This window comes from Gadus morhua, chromosome 9, assembly GCF_902167405.1.
Source record: "Gadus morhua chromosome 9, gadMor3.0, whole genome shotgun sequence".
In the NCBI taxonomy this organism is placed as follows: Eukaryota; Metazoa; Chordata; class Actinopteri; order Gadiformes; family Gadidae; genus Gadus; species Gadus morhua.
The window spans coordinates 10,230,795-10,250,206 of NC_044056.1; the positions used below are offsets into that span (position 1 = coordinate 10,230,795).

Below are 19,412 nucleotides of genomic sequence, written 5' to 3' on the forward strand. Positions count from 1 at the left end.
CGTAGACTTGGTCGATTCAGACAGGGTTTCTGAACCACGGTGGAATCAATGATCCCCCAACCATAGGAGGCTGTCATGGCGTGCTATACAGCAGAACTTATTGAACAGCATTTCCCCCCGATCTGTGTCTGAGGAAATGTGTAGGACAGTGTTGATCCACCTTTGGGACACATATAAAAACTCTGTGACTTGCTCAGCCAACATAGTATTATCGCTTCTTGTTTAAAAAAGAATGTCGCTTGTGGCCTTCCACTGTGTTAACCATTGATTTTTGAATTAATTTGTGTTTGCTAGATAAACACACTCGGAGCATACGCAGCGTTGAAGCCCATGCCTTTCCAGTGTTTTCCACTGGCCATGGCCTACCTGCAGTAATAATCACTATGCATAAAAAGGGTGTTGGCACTCTTTGCTCAGTTCCAAACTGTTTGCATATGAGGTGCTCTGGCTAAAGGTCTTGATGATCATCTGAAATCAGCCAAGCTACATACAAACACATCATGTGCAGCGACACCTAATCAGCAGAATCCAAATGGGGAGGTTTCAAAATTCTGGAGGACCTTCTGCCCCTGATAACCAACCAGTCTGAAGATACAAAGCAGGAAGCAGGAGGGTGGAACTCATGAACTCATCAGTGTTACGCCAATCTGACAAGCGGACGCATCCTCCTTAACGGACACCTCCCCAAGGGTCACTATTGTATAAGGGTTCAATGCTAGCTCCGTCCTGCTTTTATCGTTCGCAGAAGTTCAAAAAGAGATCAGAACGCTTCAGTGAAGTTCACAATGGTCTACAGACACTGAGTGGTGGTCACCTTGTTAGGTATATTACTTTATTGTATGTTGTACGTCCTGGCACTTAAAAATGTTACTTGGCATTGTGTAGCATCTTATCCTAGCTATCTTTGTTGTATACAGGGAATGGGTTACCTAACGATTGTTAGTGTTTGACACTTACTGTACCTACAGCGATATATTGTTTCTCTTTTTCCGACAAATGTACTTGCCAAGGCTTGAGCTTCAAGCCTTGGCAGTAGCGTGATAAAGGAGATAGAGGGAAACATCTGGACGTTTAGCAGGAAGCAAGAGTAGAAATTCAACAGGATGTATTGTCGGTTACGATTGGGCCGGTGATCTCCGAAACCACTGATCTTCAGCGAGAACAGCCGCGGGGAAACAAAAGAATAGCCGCTCTGTGGCTGTAAATGTCTGGTTTTATTGCAGGACGACAGCTTCGATAGTAATTAAAGTGCACACGAGATAACATAACAAAGCGACACTCATGGAATCATGAGTACAAGATACAACTAAGTTTGGTCAATTCACATTTGGCATTTTCATTTTTTAAGTAAATAAGGCATCTAAAATATAGTTAAAAAAAAGTAATCACCATTTTTCTCATCATCTTCTCAGAGAGATTTGTACTTCGCCCTCGTGTTTTGAATCATGAATCAGAAACAAAGGCGGGCAGGCCAGGTGTCCATCCCGCCGGGCCCTGTCCCCACCCTACTTCTTCACCCTCCGTAGCAGATCCGTGAACACTTCCAACACCCCTGGGTCCTCCCCGTCACACAGCTCTGGAGTATTCTTCTCCAGCCAATCAGAGGAGCGGATCTGCTGCCTCAGAACGCCCATCAGCGAGTCCAGACTTTCGGTTGGCTTGGACGACTGGCAGTCCACCACCACAAACTCCTCAGCGTCCAATGGTGTGCCAGCAGGGGCGGGGCCGTTGTTGTCGTCGTTTGCCCGGTCTGACGGTTTGTCCGGCGATGGCGCCGTGCGAGCGCAGACAATGGCGGTTGTGTCCGGGCGCAAGCCGTCCGTCTTTGTCGACCTCCTCGTCACGTCAATGGCCTCTTTGATGAGGCTCAAGTCGCTGTCGCCGCGTTGTTCCTTCACTTTTCTCAGCGCCTCGCCGATCCTCCTCATGCCTGTAGGATGAGAAGTCACAACACTTTGATACAGTAGTAGAGGCCCTTAGCTTTCAGTTGACTTGCATGAAAACACAGTGAGAGAGACAGCAAAGCTTATTGTATTTGTACATATGCCAATTTTTTATATATTTGTACAGCATACCTTGCTGTAAAATATTAATATATATTCATTTTTTCTATTATCTTGAGCAACTGTAACAGAAACTAGTTCCTTCTGGGCTCATGGAAGCAGAAGGAGTTTGTAAACAGCAGAGAGGGTGTAGTTGCACTAACCGAGCTCCAGGGGGTGCTTTTCGTCAGCGAAAACAATGCGGAACCAGCCGGGGGTGGAGCAGGAGAAGGCCTGACCGCAGCTCAGCACCACCTTGTGCCTCAGGAACACCCTCCACAGGGACAGCTCCGCAGAGAACGAGGCCTCCCCCAAGTACTGCAGCACACACACACACACACACACACACACACACACACACACACACACACACACACACACACACACACACACACACACACACACACACACACACACACACACACACACACAGTTAGTACATGGCTGTGAATACAAACACAATTATTTTTCTTGTTTCCATTTAAAATATTTTTTTATATAATTTTATCATCATACCAGAGTGTTTAATAAACTTATCATTATTCAGTCAACCTAGACTTGAACCTGGATATTTTTGGGCTTCAGTGAGACCATAAAAAGCCATACAGTGTACTATGAATATTGAAGACATTCATATCAGTACATCCATATAACCCCTTTATATTGTTCAGATGAAATGCTTTTAATACCCTGCCAAATGAGACAGATGGGGGGAGCCAGTAATATATTCATCCCATTTGCATCTGCTATGAGAGACACAGACAGACAGAGAGAGAGAGAGATAGAGAGACAGACAGAGAGAGAGAGCGAAATGGAGAGAGAGACCGAGCTCGAGAGACCAAGAGCGAGAAACACAGGCAGACATAGACTAGAGTCAGCGAGCGAGCGACAGACAGACAGACAGCGAGCGATAAAACAGACAGACAGCGAGCGAGCGATAAAAGCCATTGTCTGGGTCCTGGTCCGGCACCTTGCGGAGGTCGGCCCAGAGGTAGAAGCAGGCGGGCCGGTGGAGGTAGGGCACGCCCAGTCGGGACAGCTCCGCCGCAACGTAGCCATGGCTCGTCTTCAGCCGGCGCTGGTTCTCCGGCAGGAACACCTCACTGATCCAGTCTGGAGCGCGCGCACACACACGCACACGCACACACACACACTTATAAACTGAATAGTACAGTCAGAACTACCCAGAAACGTTTCCTTTCCCAGCTGGAACTCGGAAGAAATAGGAAGCGACAGAGAGGAAGAGTGGTGCTAGGTCAGCCTTAAACGTTTCAAACGATTCGAGTTGTTCCCTGTTTGAGGTGCAAACTCTTACACTTCACAAAGACACTTCAAAGTAAGCCCCTGAACCGGGGATCATAACCATGTCCTGTCTTTATTAAGGGGCAGCGACCGTAGATAGACATGTCTCCCACAGCCTGCCAAAGAGCCACTCCCCACAGTGCAGACCTGAATGAAGCCTGAATTTGGCTTGCAAATACATGCCGATTTATTCCATCAATGCAACAGCTCACTCATCGCAACTCACTTAATATTCTCTGCTCTTCTGTATCACTCTGCCAACCCAATATACACACATCCCTATTGTATAGGATTGTTTAAATATTCGTCTGCACTGTCTTTCAATTCGAATGTGGCCACTCAAAAGCGCTTTACAATACTGCCTAAAATTCACACATTCATACACACATTCACCCACATTCACCCACGACGGCGGTGACAGCCATGCAGGGCGAAAAAGCCAGCTCGTCTGGAGCAGTCAGGGTGAGGTGTCTTGCTCAGGCCACCTTGACACTGGAGCCAGGGTTTGAACTAGCAATTTTATGGTAACCTGGAAACCCACTCTACCTCCTGAGCCACATGCCACCCCTCATAATAAAGTGCCATCTGATCATCGGCCTCCAGCCGTCCCCAGGCTAAACGCCCCGGTTACGGTTAGTGCTATGTGTGCGGACTGCGTGCCACCAGGGGGCGCTCACCTCGGTCCTGGAGCAGCTGAGCCATCTGGTGCTGGGTGGAGCCGGGGACCCCGTGGAGGTTGGCCAGCTGGCTCAGGGCCTCCATCAGGTCCGTGTTCTCCGTGTACAGGGTGCCCACTCTGATCCCCGCCATGGCAAAGTCCTGGTGGTTGGTGCATGACATCTCGTTTTAGGACGTTGATAGACTTACAGCTTCACGTGATATCACGTGGACAACATTACGTCATCACATCTTATTATTTTACGTTGATAACCTTAAAGCATGACATCGCATTATATTGATAACATTAAGTCATCATATATCATTGAATTAATAATATCACATCATCATATTTAACAATTATTTGCCTGAGGTGAATAATTGCCACTTTTTGCCAGGATTTATGTTTTTAAATTATTCATCTTCGCAATTTTTATTTGCTAAGTATATGACTGTTTGTGATGTTTTGTGACTGTTTGTGGGGCTTAACCCTAGCTACTTGTGTTGCTGCTTATATTGATATTGATTTGATCTTAAAAAAAAAAGAAGAAACAGTGCCGATTTTCCTGGCATTTTGGGAAAGAAACCTTATTCTCTTTTGGGTTCCATCGTGAGTTAGTTTGTGTAGTACTACACTTTATCTGTTCTCTGCTTTCCATCTTCATTTTGGACTAAAAAAAAAACTACTACTTCCGCGTAGTTTAGCTTTGCCTGCCTATCCACCATTCAGTCTGTAATTTTTTTTTCTCCGTTCTCTTTTAAAGATCGGATGAGGTGGGCCCCATACATATCTTCGCATTGGGCTCCCAACTTGCTAAATCCACCACTGGATATTGCCCAATATCCCGAGATAGCGAACCAATCAAATTGCGCCATATTAGGAGGTTCACGGGTAGCATATATACTACCTTCTGATATTACATTGATAACCTTACAGCATCACACCTTATTATACTGATAACATTTCATGATCACATCAGATTATATTGATAAAATTAAATCATCAAACTCATACCTTGCTGAAGCCCCATAGCACGTGTGTTCTTTGCGGATCGGGCAAACTGGAATATAAACACGTCACCTCAGGTATGGTGCAGTAGAAGACAACATTTCCCACAATGATTTGAGGTACAGATTTATACAAGTATTATACACTACCTGTCCATTCCCAGAACACTCTGGAAAGAGACCTTCTCCTGGAAGATGGTCAGCATGTACACCTCGTCCACGATAGCATGCAGCTCATATCTGCAGAGAACCACATACAAAAACACACATCTTTAGAGCAGCAGTACTTTGGAACACGATTGTGTTGTGATGCTGACGCCCAGAGGGCCTGCACTTGGACCAGAATGCTTTGAAGACACGTAGAAACTCAACTTAGCTTTGTGTAACATACTGTCCAATATATACACACAAGCACACATATACACACAAACACACAGTGTGGCCAGAATGCTTTGAAGACACTTAGAAACTGAAGTCAACTCTGTTCAATGCACTGTCCTACTCACGCACGCACACACACGCACGCACGCACGCACACACGCACACACGCACGCACGCACGCACGCACGATAGCTTCAAAGGGTTTTCTGCCAGAGCGGCTCGGGGACGCAGAAGGCCCCTACACAGGGGGGCGGTCGTCTAGAGTTTACTGAACAACACCAGATGACAGGGAGGGCGAGACCCTCACTCCCCTCCGGCGGCTGCTGGTTGACATGAGATGACGCGAGATGATAAACCCACAACAAGAGGCGCTGTGATATGCAGCGGTAATGAGGCCCCGGTCGCGGACCACAGCCACTCGTGCACGGAGCCACACGTGCACATCACAGCACTGCTCGTGTAGAGCAGGGGCCCGCTCCAGGGGCCGATGCTGGATCGTGATGAGGGAGGGGGAGCCCGCTGACCTTTTGGCAAACTCCAGGAAGCCAGCCATCTCCTGGGGGGTGTAGATGTCTGCCAAAGGGTTGTGGGGGTTCACCAGGATGACCCCTCGGACCATCACACCCTGGGTGGGAGGAGTGGGGGGGGGAGACGGGTGAGTAAATGCTTTATTAACGTGGAGCCTTTCACCGATTAAGAGGTCACAGAGGGCAGGGCGAGGGAACAGTGAAACACGAAGCAGGATCAACACAGAGTTAATGCTTGGTTAAAGAAGTTCTGTAACTGCGTTTTGGAAATATCCACAGAGCCCGTCTTGGTTTTAGGCCAAGAGATGTTTTTTCCAGAGTCGAGGTGCAACACATTTTCTGAAGCATCTTTTGGAAGCATTTCCAATTTCTATGAATTTATTATTTATTTTACGTGCACGGAAGTTTTTCAAAGTCAGATGATTAATTGAATCACTTCTCCCAGACAGCAAAGGGGGCTCTAATTATCTTGCAATTATAATGAAATTATGATGAGAGATTACCTGTTCCTTTGCTCTTTGTAGACCGTCCTCCAGTTTCTCCACGGTGAGGTGGAATGGACGTGTGCCGTCTCCACTGGCCTAAGAACAAACATTTACCACGGAAGAACACAAAGTTAATGGACAACAGTCGACACAACGTACATGACCATATACTACGATGACCCAGTGTCAGGGTGGGGACATCAACAAAGAACGCTATGTATTCATATATTATATCCGTTGTGTGACGATGAGCCACTCTGGACCTCTGTTGGACACGGAAAGTCACAAGAAATAATTGGATCCTAAAAAAACAGAACAGCGCTCAAAGTTTGAGTGGGGTGGCAGAAGCTCAGGAGGTAGAGTGGGTTGACTTGTAACCAGAAGGCTGCTAGTTTGATCGCCGGCTCCTCTTAGCTGAGAGTGTCGAGGTGTCCCTGAGCGAGACGCCTCACCCTAACTGTTCCCAACGAGCTGGCTGTCGCCCTGCGTGATTGACTCCGCCGTCAGTGTGTGAAAGTGTGAATGAATGGTTGTAAGTCACTTTGGACAAAAGCGTCAGCCCATCCCCTAAATGTAAATGTGAAATCAGTAAAAGAACTTTCGCTACCTCACAGTCAAGGGGAACGTGGAAGAGTTTCACCCCGCTGTACAAGCCCACGTCCTCAGTGATCACCCCGTAGAATGGAGTGGGGATGAGTATGGCCTCTGAAACACATGGAAAACCAATGATTATTAGAGTTCTTCCGATATCAACACCAGTATCGGAAATTCCCCCGATGCCACATAAAATGGGGGTATCGGCGAGTATACAAGTCTCTGCTCCGATTCGATACCATGACGTGACTAGGTAATTTACTACACAGGCAAAGAACCTCACAAACACTACAGTGTTATGCTGCGTTCGTTAACGGTCCGAGGTGGAAAGTCGGAATAGGAAATGCATCATCTCTGCCGATACCCAAGTTCAGGAAATCTGAATCGGTACCGGGAAGGAAAAAGTTGCATAGGAAAATCTGTCATTATTACAGCTTAACACCCAAACTGTCTCTGCAGTGATATCATAGCAGAGGCGTGGCATTAAGAGACGCATTAGCAAGAACCCCTCTGACGGACATCAGCCTCAAACTCCATAACAGAGAGCGGTAATTGATTAGTTTTCCCGGATTTAATGAGGAGTTAATTTGCAATTTAAATAAAATTAACTAATCACCGTGGGTAGCTGGCCGGCTCTACAGACGAGGGGAGGGGATATGAACAGCGATGCATTATGGAAGGGATGCATGTAGCTATTAACCAGTGGATGGTAATGAATGGCTTTTGAAGTACCCCGAAATTAAATTAAAGTTTAAAGTATTTTACTGCCTAATATAAATGAAGCAAACAGCAGTAAATTTGAGAAAACAAGAGAATGCTACAAAAACAGTTGAACTAAAAGTCTAAATCAATGTTTTATTTAGCATTTAAGTGCAACTAATCGTGAAAGAAAACCTGTGGTAAAATGGTCACGCTTAAGGGCTTGTTTGTTTTTAAATAGTTAGTGCTTTTATTAATGAACCAACTCTACCTTCAGGGTCACATATTACCGCCGCAATGGCTGAGAAGAGCGACCCACAGCCGTTCATCACTATCACCTGTGGAGAACACACATCCCGGTATGAGGAAGGAGAGAAACCACAGTAACATCCATCTAGTCTGTGATCCGTTTGAGGGAAAACTGCATTTGTCATGGAAGGGCCTTTGGTGTTTGACTCAAAACCAAAGAGTGGTGTCCCATCTAAATCATTAGAGGTCCCATCTACTGAGTATTAGCTACCTCATTAGAGGTTAATCTACCTCATTAGAGGTCACTCGACCTCATTCGACGTTCATCTACATTAGAGGTCCATCTTTTCTTTTTTATCTTCTTATGATTTGGCTTATGAAGCGATTTGGAAGCGTCTTTGAGCACTGGGAAAAGCGCTATATAAATTTGATCTATTATTATTATCAACCTCATCAGAGGTTAATCTGCCTCATTAGAGCCCTATCTGCTCCATAATGTATCTCCAGATGAGTCTACAGGTTCAACATTAGTCCCTGATGAAGGTGATCAGAGTGATGTAGTGATCACATTCTGAGCTTCAGGTCGTGGTTTGGGTGATGGCTCCGAGGTGTGAACAACACATATATTTCACTCACATTATCTGGGTCGAGAGGGCACCTGGAACCGCAGTAGTGGGACAGGAAGTCTGCCACCGCCCTCCTAAGACTACAAAAGGAAGGTTTTAATATTTGGTAATGTGTCGTATTGGATTGGAGAATTGTAAATAGTTATCTCTTACAAGCCGTGGCCCTTCCAGTCAGGGTACTGCAGAAGAGGCGGGTCAATGTGCAACATGTCCGGCTGAGTCAACTGCGGAGGAAATGGAGAAATCTTTGTGTGGACGGAGAAGGAATACTAGCTCATGATGATGGAGAAACGTCTTGGTCTCACTTACCCGACTGTGGAGAAGATCAAAGCATAATTTGTTTTCGCTGGTTCCCAGATTGATGAAACCCTGCGGATGAGAGAGAAAGGTTGTCTTCAGAGTACAACAGTGCGCGACACAACTACAGAACATAACGCAACAGAGCGCAACACAACACAACATAATACAACAGAGCTCAACACAACTTAACAGCGCAACACCACAATAAAACATAACACAACAGACCTAAAAAGAGATCACTGCAACACAACATGACAATGCGACAGCACGCAACACAACAAAATACAGCGCATCACACAACATAACATGACAAATGAAAAACAACAGCGCAACACATTTATTTTCCCAAATGCATCTCCCTAACCCTAACCCTGTGACTTTGATGTTTTCTTATTTTAGCAATTTTTTCTAGCTTGTTACAGTTCCAGATACATTACAATACCCTCTGTGTTGCTGTTTCCGACAGTGTATAAACACTAGCACCTGTATAAATACTAGCACCTGATCCAACACAACCCTCCCATCACGCACTCACTCACATCGGGGTTGTGCTGCTGGTGGTGCCTGTCTGCGTTGTAGCGGGCGAAGCCCTCCTGCAGAATCCCCTGGTGTCCTCGGACGCTGTTCCCCCGCTTGGACAGGTAGGGGCTGGGGCCCGGGGCCTCCAGGCCGGGGGGACCCGACTGTGGGCCCTCGGGGGTCCCTGGGCCTGGCAGGGCGGCCCCGGAGAGGGGGCTCTCTGTAGGGGGTTGTGAGCCAGCGGGAGGAGTCTCAGAAGAAGCCTTGGACACCGACGATGATGATGATGAGGCCGAGGCGACAGAGGAAGAAGAGGTTGGGGGCGTGGCGCTCGTGGTCAGGGAGGGGCTCTGAGCGAGGGCGGAGGTGACGGCTGTGCTCTCCTTGTGTGCGGCTGTGGGGGCGGTTTGAGCGGGCGTGGGGGGGCCGGGTTGGGGCGGAGCCGTAGGGGTGGAGGCGGGGGTCACGCCCCCATCTTTAACGGCGGCCAGGGCGCCGGCGAACACGCCCAGCAGGCGGAGCTCGTGCTGCCGCTCCAGCTCGCCCCTCCGTTCCTCCTGACGCTCCCGCCGCTCCTCCGCCTGCTCCTCGCGGTCCAGGCGCGCCTCCTCCAGGGACAGGAGGCGCTCCTCCGCGGCCCGCTGCCAGTTGAGGAAGCTGGCCAGGGCACGGTCGAGGCCCGTGGACGCCGCCATGGCCTGGTCCGCCGCCGCCGCCGCCGCCGCCCCGCCGCGCCCACAGAACGACGAGGAGGAGGAGCCTTTACCCGCCCGGCGTCGCTTCCTCTGCCTCCCGGGGGCGGGCCTGGCCGGGCCGGAACCCTCCGCGACGGAGCCCCCGGCGCTGGGCTTGGCGCTGGGCGGGGAGCCGGCCATGCGGAGGTCACTGAACCCTGAGCAGAGGGGAAAGAGGAGCTACGTCAGGCCCCTGCTGCTGAACATCAGCCCCCCCGAAGCTGCTCTGTCAGCAGCCCGTTGAAGCTAGTGCGTGCATGCGTGCGTGCATGCGTGCGTGCGTGCCTGCCTGCCTGCCTGCGTGCGTGCGTGCGTGCTTGCGTACATGTTGGACAGTGCCTGTCCCAGAGTTGACTTGAGTTTCTACCCGTCTTCAAAGCGTTGTGGTCCCACGCACATACGTGCGTGGGACCACAACGCTTTGAAGACGGGTAGAAACGTAGAAACACATACGTACCTATGTACGTGCGTGTGTGTGTGTTGTTTTATCTGTTCTGTGAGGCACTTTGTGGACAATAAAACACACAAATCTATCTACCTAAAAAAGGGCAATACGACCTATATTAGACACAGAGACATGTGACTAAAACACCCCCACCTGAGGGGGAGACCGCCGCCGTGGCCGAGACGTCTCCGTGGCCCAGCTCCAACCCTCCCTCTGCTTCCTGCCCTCGTTCGGGGTCCAGTCCGGAGTGCTCCGTCTCCGGCTCGTCCCCAGATATCTCGTACGCCGGTACGGACGGAGCCCCACCCGAGTCCAGCCCTCCCCCGTCCTCCACGTCCTCGCATTTAACGTCCAGCAGGTCGCCCGACCCGGTGGGCTGCCCGAACAGGAAGCCCCCCGAGGTCACAGGCGCGAAGGAGCTCGCCTCCTGGGCCGCGTGCAGGTATGACTCAGCCCCGGGGGGGATCTGAAACACCTGCTGGGCCACCACGGACCCCCCCAGGGACGAGTAGGTCACCGACGGCCGGTTGGCCAACACCCGGTCCATGACGTCGTAGAACCTCCAGGACCTCATCTTCAGGTTGTCCTTGATGCGGCGGTACTCCAGCTTCATCTTCTTGATCTTCTCGCGGCACTGGTCGCCCGAGCGGTAGATGCCCTTCTCCAGCAGCACGTTGGCGATGCGGTCGAAGACACGCTGGTTCCGCAGGGAGCTCTCCAGCTCCACCTGCACCGCCTCGTCCGACCACAGCTGCAGCAGCTCCACGATCTCCGGGTCCGTCCAGTTGCTGCCCCGCTCGTGCCTCCTGTTGCGGAAGTCCATCTTCTGCAACGATAGGGACACACATTAATATGACGACGATAGAATCACACTCCTATGACAAGGATAGGAACACACTCCTATGACGACGATTGGAACACACTCCTATGACGACGATAGGAACACACTCCTATGACGACGATAGGAACACACTCCGATGACGACGATATGAACACACTCCTATGACGACGATAGGAACACACGTTACTATGACAACGATAGGATCACACGTTACTATGACAACGAAAGATACACACTCCTATGGCAACGATAGGAACACACTCCTATGACTCGTATGAATAGGTGAGTGTGAGGCAATATCGTAAAGCGCTTTGAGTGGCCACTGGTTAGAAAAGCGCTGTATAAATGCGGTCAATTTAATCAATCAGTTTATCGCCTGTCATGCAGCGATCACATACCTCTCAGTGGGTGCTGGATCTCACCCAGACACTGCTGCACATGAAGAGGTCCGATCAGTAAACACAGGTCGGGTCTGGGATCCTCCGAGGGATTTCATAAAAGTTTTTAGACAGAATTGCAAACTTAAGCGTCACATTTGTGCAGCCTGCATGGGTGAACCCCTTAAAAAGCGATATGCGGCTCATAATCTCAAATATGAATGTCTCACAATGCGATAACTCGGGTGCACAGCGCCGTGGGCTGTAACTGCATCCGGGTTGGCGGCACATGCGTGCTGTTATTCCGGGATAACTTAGTCCGGGCTAACGCTGTGCTAAATCCAGGACTGCGATAGGCTGAAACAGGGTAATATCACGGGATCCCAGCCCTGGATGACCAGCAGGCGTAGTCAGAATACCTCCATGTTTTCTGTGCAGCCCCCTCTACCGTCACCGGGGTGAGAGGCGCTGTTGTTGTTGTTGTTGTTGTTGTTGCGACGAACGCCAGGTGGCGCCAGAACACAGAGATTATAACATCGCTGGTTAACAAGGGGCACACCGATGGGGCGCACACCTGACTGCGGTCAAGTGAGCCACCATTCGTTCATCCGCGGTTAAGCCAGCCGTCACACAAAATCTTCGTGCGCCTTTACTCTAAACAGCCTTTGGGTGGTATCTCGCAACGTTTTCAAAATAAAACCCTTCACCTACGTGTGTAGATATACAGTATAGAACACTTGCTGGCGGCGTCTAGAATGTCCGCACTTGCGGACATCTTGCCAGTCAGCTGCTCACCCATAACATTGTGTTGGTAGTGGTACGTGTACTTTATAAATAACCATAACTTGCTACATTTTCAACCGTTTTACCAACGGTTGGGTTTCTTACAAACCTTATCAACGTGGTTCTAATATTGTACCAATTTTAGAACTTTTAGAACTAACATAATTATTCATCAGTATCAAGTATGCAGTGCCGTAACTACATCTCTGACGTTTATAACAAAACAAACCGTTTGAAAATGTAGCAAGGTGGTTAAGGTTATTTAAAAAGTACATGTACCACTACCAAGTCAACACAGTGTTACGGGTGAGCAGCTGACTGTGGCAAGTTGGCCGACTGCGGTAAAGCCAGCCGACTCATCAAGATCGGCGGTCAAGCCAGCCGACTCAGTTTTTTGCCGTACCTGTATATACTAGCCATTACGGTAATAGCGTCTCAGAACTAGTTTCAAATAAAAGCATTCGTCGGGTACATACAAAAAGACAGTCAATAAAAGCAAATACTATCAAAGGAAGTGTACGGCCGTTGTGGTATTTACTTTCAAAATAAAAGCCCACCAAACAATCCAATATGAGACATATTACATATGATTTTGGCTTCGATTTAAAAGAAAATGCCCTGTTATTCCAGGCTCATTTCACTTCAGGGTTATAGTTCACGACCCCATGGGGTCAGGCAAGAAGTTTCAGAACATTCTGATGTGGAGTTTCAAAATAAAAGCCAACCAAAGTTTCCAATATGAGACATATTACATATGATTTTGGATTCAATTTAAAAGAAAATGCCCTGTTATTTCAGGCTCATTTCACTTCAGGGTTATAGTTCAAGACCCCATGGGGTCACGCAAGAAGTTTCAGAACATTCTGATGTGGAGTTTCAAAATAAAAGCCAACAAACATTCCAATATGAGACATATAACATGATTTTGGATTCAATTTAAAAGAAAATGCCCTGTTATTTCAGGCTCATTTCACTTCAGGGTTATAGTTCAAGACCCCATGGGGTCACGCAAGAAGTTTCAGAACATTCTGATGTGGAGTTTCAAAATAAAAGCCAAACAAACATTCCAATATGAGACATATAACATGATTTTGGATTCAATTTAAAAGAAAATGCCCTGTTATTTCAGGCTCATTTCACTTCAGGGTTATAGTTCAAGACCCCATGGGGTCACGCAAGAAGTTTCAGAACATTCTGATGTGGAGTTTCAAAATAAAAGCCAAACAAACATTCCAATATGAGACATATAACATGATTTTGGATTCAATTTAAAAGAAAATGCCCTGTTATTTCAGGCTCATTTCACTTCAGGGTTATAGTTCAAGACCCCATGGGGTCACGCAAGAAGTTTCAGAACATTCTGATCTGGAGTTTCAAAATAAAAGCCAAACAAACATTCCAATATGAGACATATAACATGATTTTGGATTCAATTTAAAAGAAAATGCCCTGTTATTTCAGGCTCATTTCGCTTCAGGGTTATAGTTCAAGACCCCATGGGGTCACGCAAGAAGTTTCAGAACATTCTGATGTGGAGTTTCAAAATAAAAGCCAAACAAACATTCCAATATGAGACATATAACATGATTTTGGATTCAATTTAAAAGAAAATGCCCTGTTATTTCAGGCTCATTTCACTTCAGGGTTGTAGTTCAAGACCCCATGGGGTCACGCAAGAAGTTTCAGAACATTCTGATGTGGAGTTTCAAAATAAAAGCCAAACAAACATTCCAATATGAGACATATAACATGATTTTGGATTCAATTTAAAGGAAAATGCCCTGTTATTTCAGTCTCATTTCACTTCAGGGTTATAGTTCAAGACCCCATGGGGTCACGCAAGAAGTTTCAGAACATTCTGATGTGGAGTTTCAAAATAAAAGCCAAACAAACATTCCAATATGAGACATATAACATGATTTTGGATTCAATTTAAAAGAAAATGCCCTGTTATTTCAGGGTCATTTCACTTCAGGGTTATAGTTCAAGACCCCATGGGGTCACGCAAGAAGTTTCAGAACATTCTGATGTGGAGTTTCAAAATAAAAGCCAAACAAACATTCCAATATGAGACATATAACATGATTTTGGATTCAATTTAAAAGAAAATGCCCTGTTGTTTCAGGCTCATTTCACTTCAGGGTTGTAGTTCAAGACCCCATGGGGTCACGCAAGAAGTTTCAGAACATTCTGATGTGGAGTTTCAAAATAAAAGCCAAACAAACATTCCAATATGAGACATATAACATGATTTTGGATTCAATTTAAAAGAAAATGCCCTGTTATTTCAGGGTCATTTCACTTCAGGGTTATAGTTCAAGACCCCATGGGGTCACGCAAGAAGTTTCAGAACATTCTGATGTGGAGTTTCAAAATAAAAGCCAAACAAACATTCCAATATGAGACATATAACATGATTTTGGATTCAATTTAAAAGAAAATGCCCTGTTGTTTCAGGCTCATTTCACTTCAGGGTTGTAGTTCAAGACCCCATGGGGTCACGCAAGAAGTTTCAGAACATTCTGATGTGGAGTTTCAAAATAAAAGCCAACCAAAGTTTCCAATATGAGACATATTACATATGATTTTGGATTCAATTTAAAGGAAAATGCCCTGTTATTTCAGTCTCATTTCACTTCAGGGTTATAGTTCAAGACCCCATGGGGTCACGCAAGAAGTTTCAGAACATTCTGATGTGGAGTTTCAAAATAAAAGCCAAACAAACATTCCAATATGAGACATATAACATGATTTTGGATTCAATTTAAAAGAAAATGCCCTGTTATTTCAGGCTCATTTCACTTCAGGGTTGTAGTTCAAGACCCCATGGGGTCACGCAAGAAGTTTCAGAACATTCTGATGTGGAGTTTCAAAATAAAAGCCAAACAAACATTCCAATATGAGACATATAACATGATTTTGGATTCAATTTAAAGGAAAATGCCCTGTTATTTCAGTCTCATTTCACTTCAGGGTTATAGTTCAAGACCCCATGGGGTCACGCAAGAAGTTTCAGAACATTCTGATGTGGAGTTTCAAAATAAAAGCCAAACAAACATTCCAATATGAGACATATAACATGATTTTGGATTCAATTTAAAAGAAAATGCCCTGTTATTTCAGTGTCATTTCACTTCAGGGTTATAGTTCAAGACCCCATGGGGTCACGCAAGAAGTTTCAGAACATTCTGATGTGGAGTTTCAAAATAAAAGCCAAACAAACATTCCAATATGAGACATATAACATGATTTTGGATTCAATTTAAAAGAAAATGCCCTGTTGTTTCAGGCTCATTTCATTTCAGGGTTGTAGTTCAAGACCCCATGGGGTCACGCAAGAAGTTTCAGAACATTCTGATGTGGAGTTTCAAAATAAAAGCCAACCAAAGTTTCCAATATGAGACATATTACATATGATTTTGGATTCAATTTAAATTAATTGAATTAACCTTTTGGGTGACCCTATGGGGTCGTGAACTATAACCATGAAGTGAAATGAACCTGAAATAACAGGGCATTTTCTTTTAAATTGAATCCAAAATCATATGTAATATGTCTCATATTGGAAACTTTGTTTGGCTTTTATTTTGAAATTTTACATCAGAATGTTCTGAAACTTCTTGCGTGACCCCATGGGGTCTTGAACTATAACCCTGAAGTGAAATGAGCCTGAAATAACAGGGCATTTTCTTTTAAATTGAATCCAAAATCATATGTAATATGTCTCATATTGGAAACTTTGTTTGGCTTTTATTTTGAAACTTTACATCAGAATGTTCTGAAACTTCTTGCGTGACCCCATGGGGTCTTGAACTATAACTCTGAAGTGAAATGAGCCTGAAATAACAGGGCATTTTCTTTTAAATTGAATCCAAAATCATGTTATATGTCTCATATTGGAATGTTTGTTTGGCTTTTATTTTGAAACTCCACATCAGAATGTTCTGAAACTTCTTGCCTGACCCCATGGGGTCTTGAACTATAACCCTGAAGTGAAATGAGCCTGAAATAACAGGGCATTTTCTTTTAAATTGAATCCAAAATCATGTTATATGTTTCATATTAGAATGTTTGTTTGGCTTTTATTTTGAAACTCCACATCAGAATGTTCTGAAACTTCTTGCGTGACCCCATGGGGTCTTGAACTATAACCCTGAAGTGAAATGAGCCTGAAATAACAGGGCATTTTCTTTTAAATTGAATCCAAAATCATGTTATATGTCTCATATTGGAATGTTTGTTTGGCTTTTATTTTGAAACTCCACATCAGAATGTTCTGAAACTTCTTGCGTGACCCCATGGGGTCTTGAACTATAACCCTGAAGTGAAATGAGCCTGAAATAACAGGGCATTTTCTTTTAAATTGAATCCAAAATCATATGTAATATGTCTCATATTGGAATGTTTGGTGGGCTTTTATTTTGAAAGTAAATGCCACAACGGCCGTACACTTCCTTTGATAGTATTTGCTTTTATTGACTGTCTTTTTGTATGTACCCAACGAATGCTTTTACTTTAAACTAGTTCTGAGACGCTATTACCGTAATGGCTAGTATATACAGGTACGGCAAAAAACTGGGTCGGCTGGCTTGACCGCCGATCTCGATGAGTCGGCTGGCATGACCGCAGTGTTGGCCGCCAGTGCGGACCTTCGACTCCATTGGCCAGCAGAATATGCATGTGTACGTTTTTCAAATGACATTTTCCCCAAATCTATACTGTAAAATCCAATGGTATGGTTCCTTGTGGTCAAGTAGTCAGTACAACAGTTAGTATGGTCATATCAGTCAGTGCACTGAACTTATGTGACGTTCGGTCTATAGCCCACTTCAAATTGCTGACATAATGCAATTTGCAAAGGCGAGAATATGCATGTGTACGTTTTTCAAATGACATTTTCTCTAAATCTATAAAGTAAAATCACATGGTTCTTTGTGTAATAATCAGACGGAAATCGTCGAGCTTTGTCTTTTGTTCAGAAGCGTTTTTCAATATGTGTGCAACAGTAGACATGCAAACGTTAAAGATTCTTAGAAAACAATTCCAACGTCATGCAGCTCATTGTGACGTCATAAGAGAGATGACCTCTCCACCGTGGCCGTGTGTGCGTGTGTTCCTGTCCTGTGTTTGTGCGTGCGTGTGTTATGGACAGTGCTGTTAGCCTAGCAGAGGCGAGATGTTTGCATGTCATGAATATTCATAATAAGAGCCAAAATCTATCTATCAATGTAAGCAAAAACAGAGGATCATGGGCATCAGGGCTCCGTTTCCCGATAACGATGCTCGTACGATCATTCTCACGATGGATCTTGCAAGCCATCGTAAATTTCTTTGGAGCGCTTCGAAAGCGCGTTCACTGCACTCACGACGTTCGTAGGATTGTAACCGTCTACTGACACGGTGCTGAAATGGGCTCCGTAGGAGGGGGCGACGCAGGAATGATGCAGGAAAATGGGGTTAAAAAGCATTAAAATATCTCCCCATCAAGGCCATCAACAGAATAGCCTACGAAAAGATTAGACTGCAATAATATGAATGCTAAAGATATTAAAACACAATTGATTAGGCCTAGGCTGACATATGCTACATTAGTCCTTATCCTGAACGCACTACATTTTTTCAAGGCATTTTCCCCCCTGACATAATTACAAAAATAGCTTGTGTGACAACTACATTTATCTTAATGTGCAGCAAAGAGCCGACTATCTGATTCTGCATAAGGTTTCATTGATTGGCGCTCAATTTAGAATCTATGATGTAAAACAAAAAATGCAACATTCCATTAATTCAGTAGCATTCAAACTCAGATTCTGGGCATTGAAACCCGGCTATTGCTGACCCGATTAGGAGAGCTTGGTCTAGATCCTGCCCATATTGTTGGGCAGGATGATGTATAGGCCTTTTTACACTGCCAAGGTGGACACCCGCATGCAAGAATGAGCTCACGTCTGAGTAAAGGCTATAAACGAAATTAACTATTTACAAGTGCAAAAACTTCAACTTATTGTTCATTTTGCTGAGCACTTGTTTTTTATCCCGACAAAAGCCTCATAAGGAAAGTTCCTCTGCGTCTCTCGTAGATCGTAGGCCTACCATCTTTCAAGGTATTTTTTAGTGTGACTACACAACCTTCCCTCACATGATCAGCAGCTCGCGGATTTCACTTACACCGAAACAGCCTGCCCTGGCCATCATATCCCTTCTTTTCCGGGTAGGCTATACTAGGTTATTAACTTATCCTGGAAATAATAGTATATTAAACAAATCCCAGCACCACACCAAAAGGAGGCAGCAAATCAGAGCTAAACATATCCATCTGCTAATTTCCACATGGTAAGAGAGCAACACAAAACAGGTTTATAATATTTGGATGTTTTATTTTCTTTAAATCAAGCAGGTTACATTTCATTTGGTTTTTTTACACAATCTGATATTTAGAGGCATTTGCAAATATGCTCATAAATTACATGATTTGTAATCCCAAAGAAGGTGGTTAATGATCAATATTGGGATCAACAGTGATCACCCTACTAATGTAGGCATTACGTATACAGGCCGAAAAAGAAAAGTTCCCATTAAGGTCTCATGTGAAACACCACAGGTCTGAAATACTCAGGAACACATGAAAATGGCACAAAAATGAATTTCACTCTCCAACCTTTTGCTAAAGAGACGTTGACAGGCCCACAGAGAGCCTGACGCTCACGGGACAACATTCACACACATTCTGCTTCATGAAGAGGTCAGATTATCGTCAGACCATAGACATTACATGTAAGGACACTGAACATTTGGCCGGATTACACATAGAAATGCAATCCAAAATGGGTAAAGATAAAGCAT

At 45.3% G+C, this 19,412-nt stretch overlaps 1 protein-coding gene across 2 annotated transcripts; it reads right to left on the reverse strand.

Moving 5' to 3' along the window:
* Positions 1-1,193: 1,193 nt before the first annotated feature.
* accs (1-aminocyclopropane-1-carboxylate synthase homolog (Arabidopsis)(non-functional)) lies at positions 1,194-12,412 on the reverse strand. 2 transcript variants are annotated; one of them, XM_030366286.1, is made up of 17 exons: positions 12,017-12,412; positions 11,808-11,881; positions 10,722-11,394; positions 9,410-10,281; positions 8,880-8,939; positions 8,724-8,794; positions 8,581-8,650; positions 7,967-8,033; positions 7,010-7,107; positions 6,421-6,498; positions 5,915-6,015; positions 5,160-5,249; positions 5,017-5,062; positions 4,022-4,163; positions 3,013-3,155; positions 2,207-2,360; positions 1,194-1,930 (listed from the first exon to the last, which is right to left on the reverse strand). In XM_030366286.1, exons 3-17 carry the CDS (start codon positions 11,389-11,391, stop codon positions 1,506-1,508), a joined length of 3,087 nt encoding a protein of 1,028 aa, XP_030222146.1. In that variant the 5' UTR covers positions 11,392-11,394; positions 11,808-11,881; positions 12,017-12,412; the 3' UTR covers positions 1,194-1,505. The 2 variants fall into 2 exon arrangements, with proteins under 2 accessions (XP_030222146.1, XP_030222145.1); XM_030366285.1 differs by having other exon boundaries at positions 11,808-12,412.
* Between the last annotated feature and the right edge of the window lie 7,000 nt (positions 12,413-19,412).

Coding starts and splice junctions, on each gene's coding strand:
- accs (XM_030366286.1), bottom strand. CDS start 11,391: ATGGACTTCCGCAACAGGAGGCACGAGCGGGGCAGCAACTGGACGGAC. Junction 8,034..8,580: donor GCCCTCTCGACCCAGATAAT/GTGAGTGAAATA, acceptor TGTTCTCCACAG/GTGATAGTGATGAACGGCTG. Junction 5,063..5,159: donor AGTGTTCTGGGAATGGACAG/GTAGTGTATAAT, acceptor TTTATATTCCAG/TTTGCCCGATCCGCAAAGAA.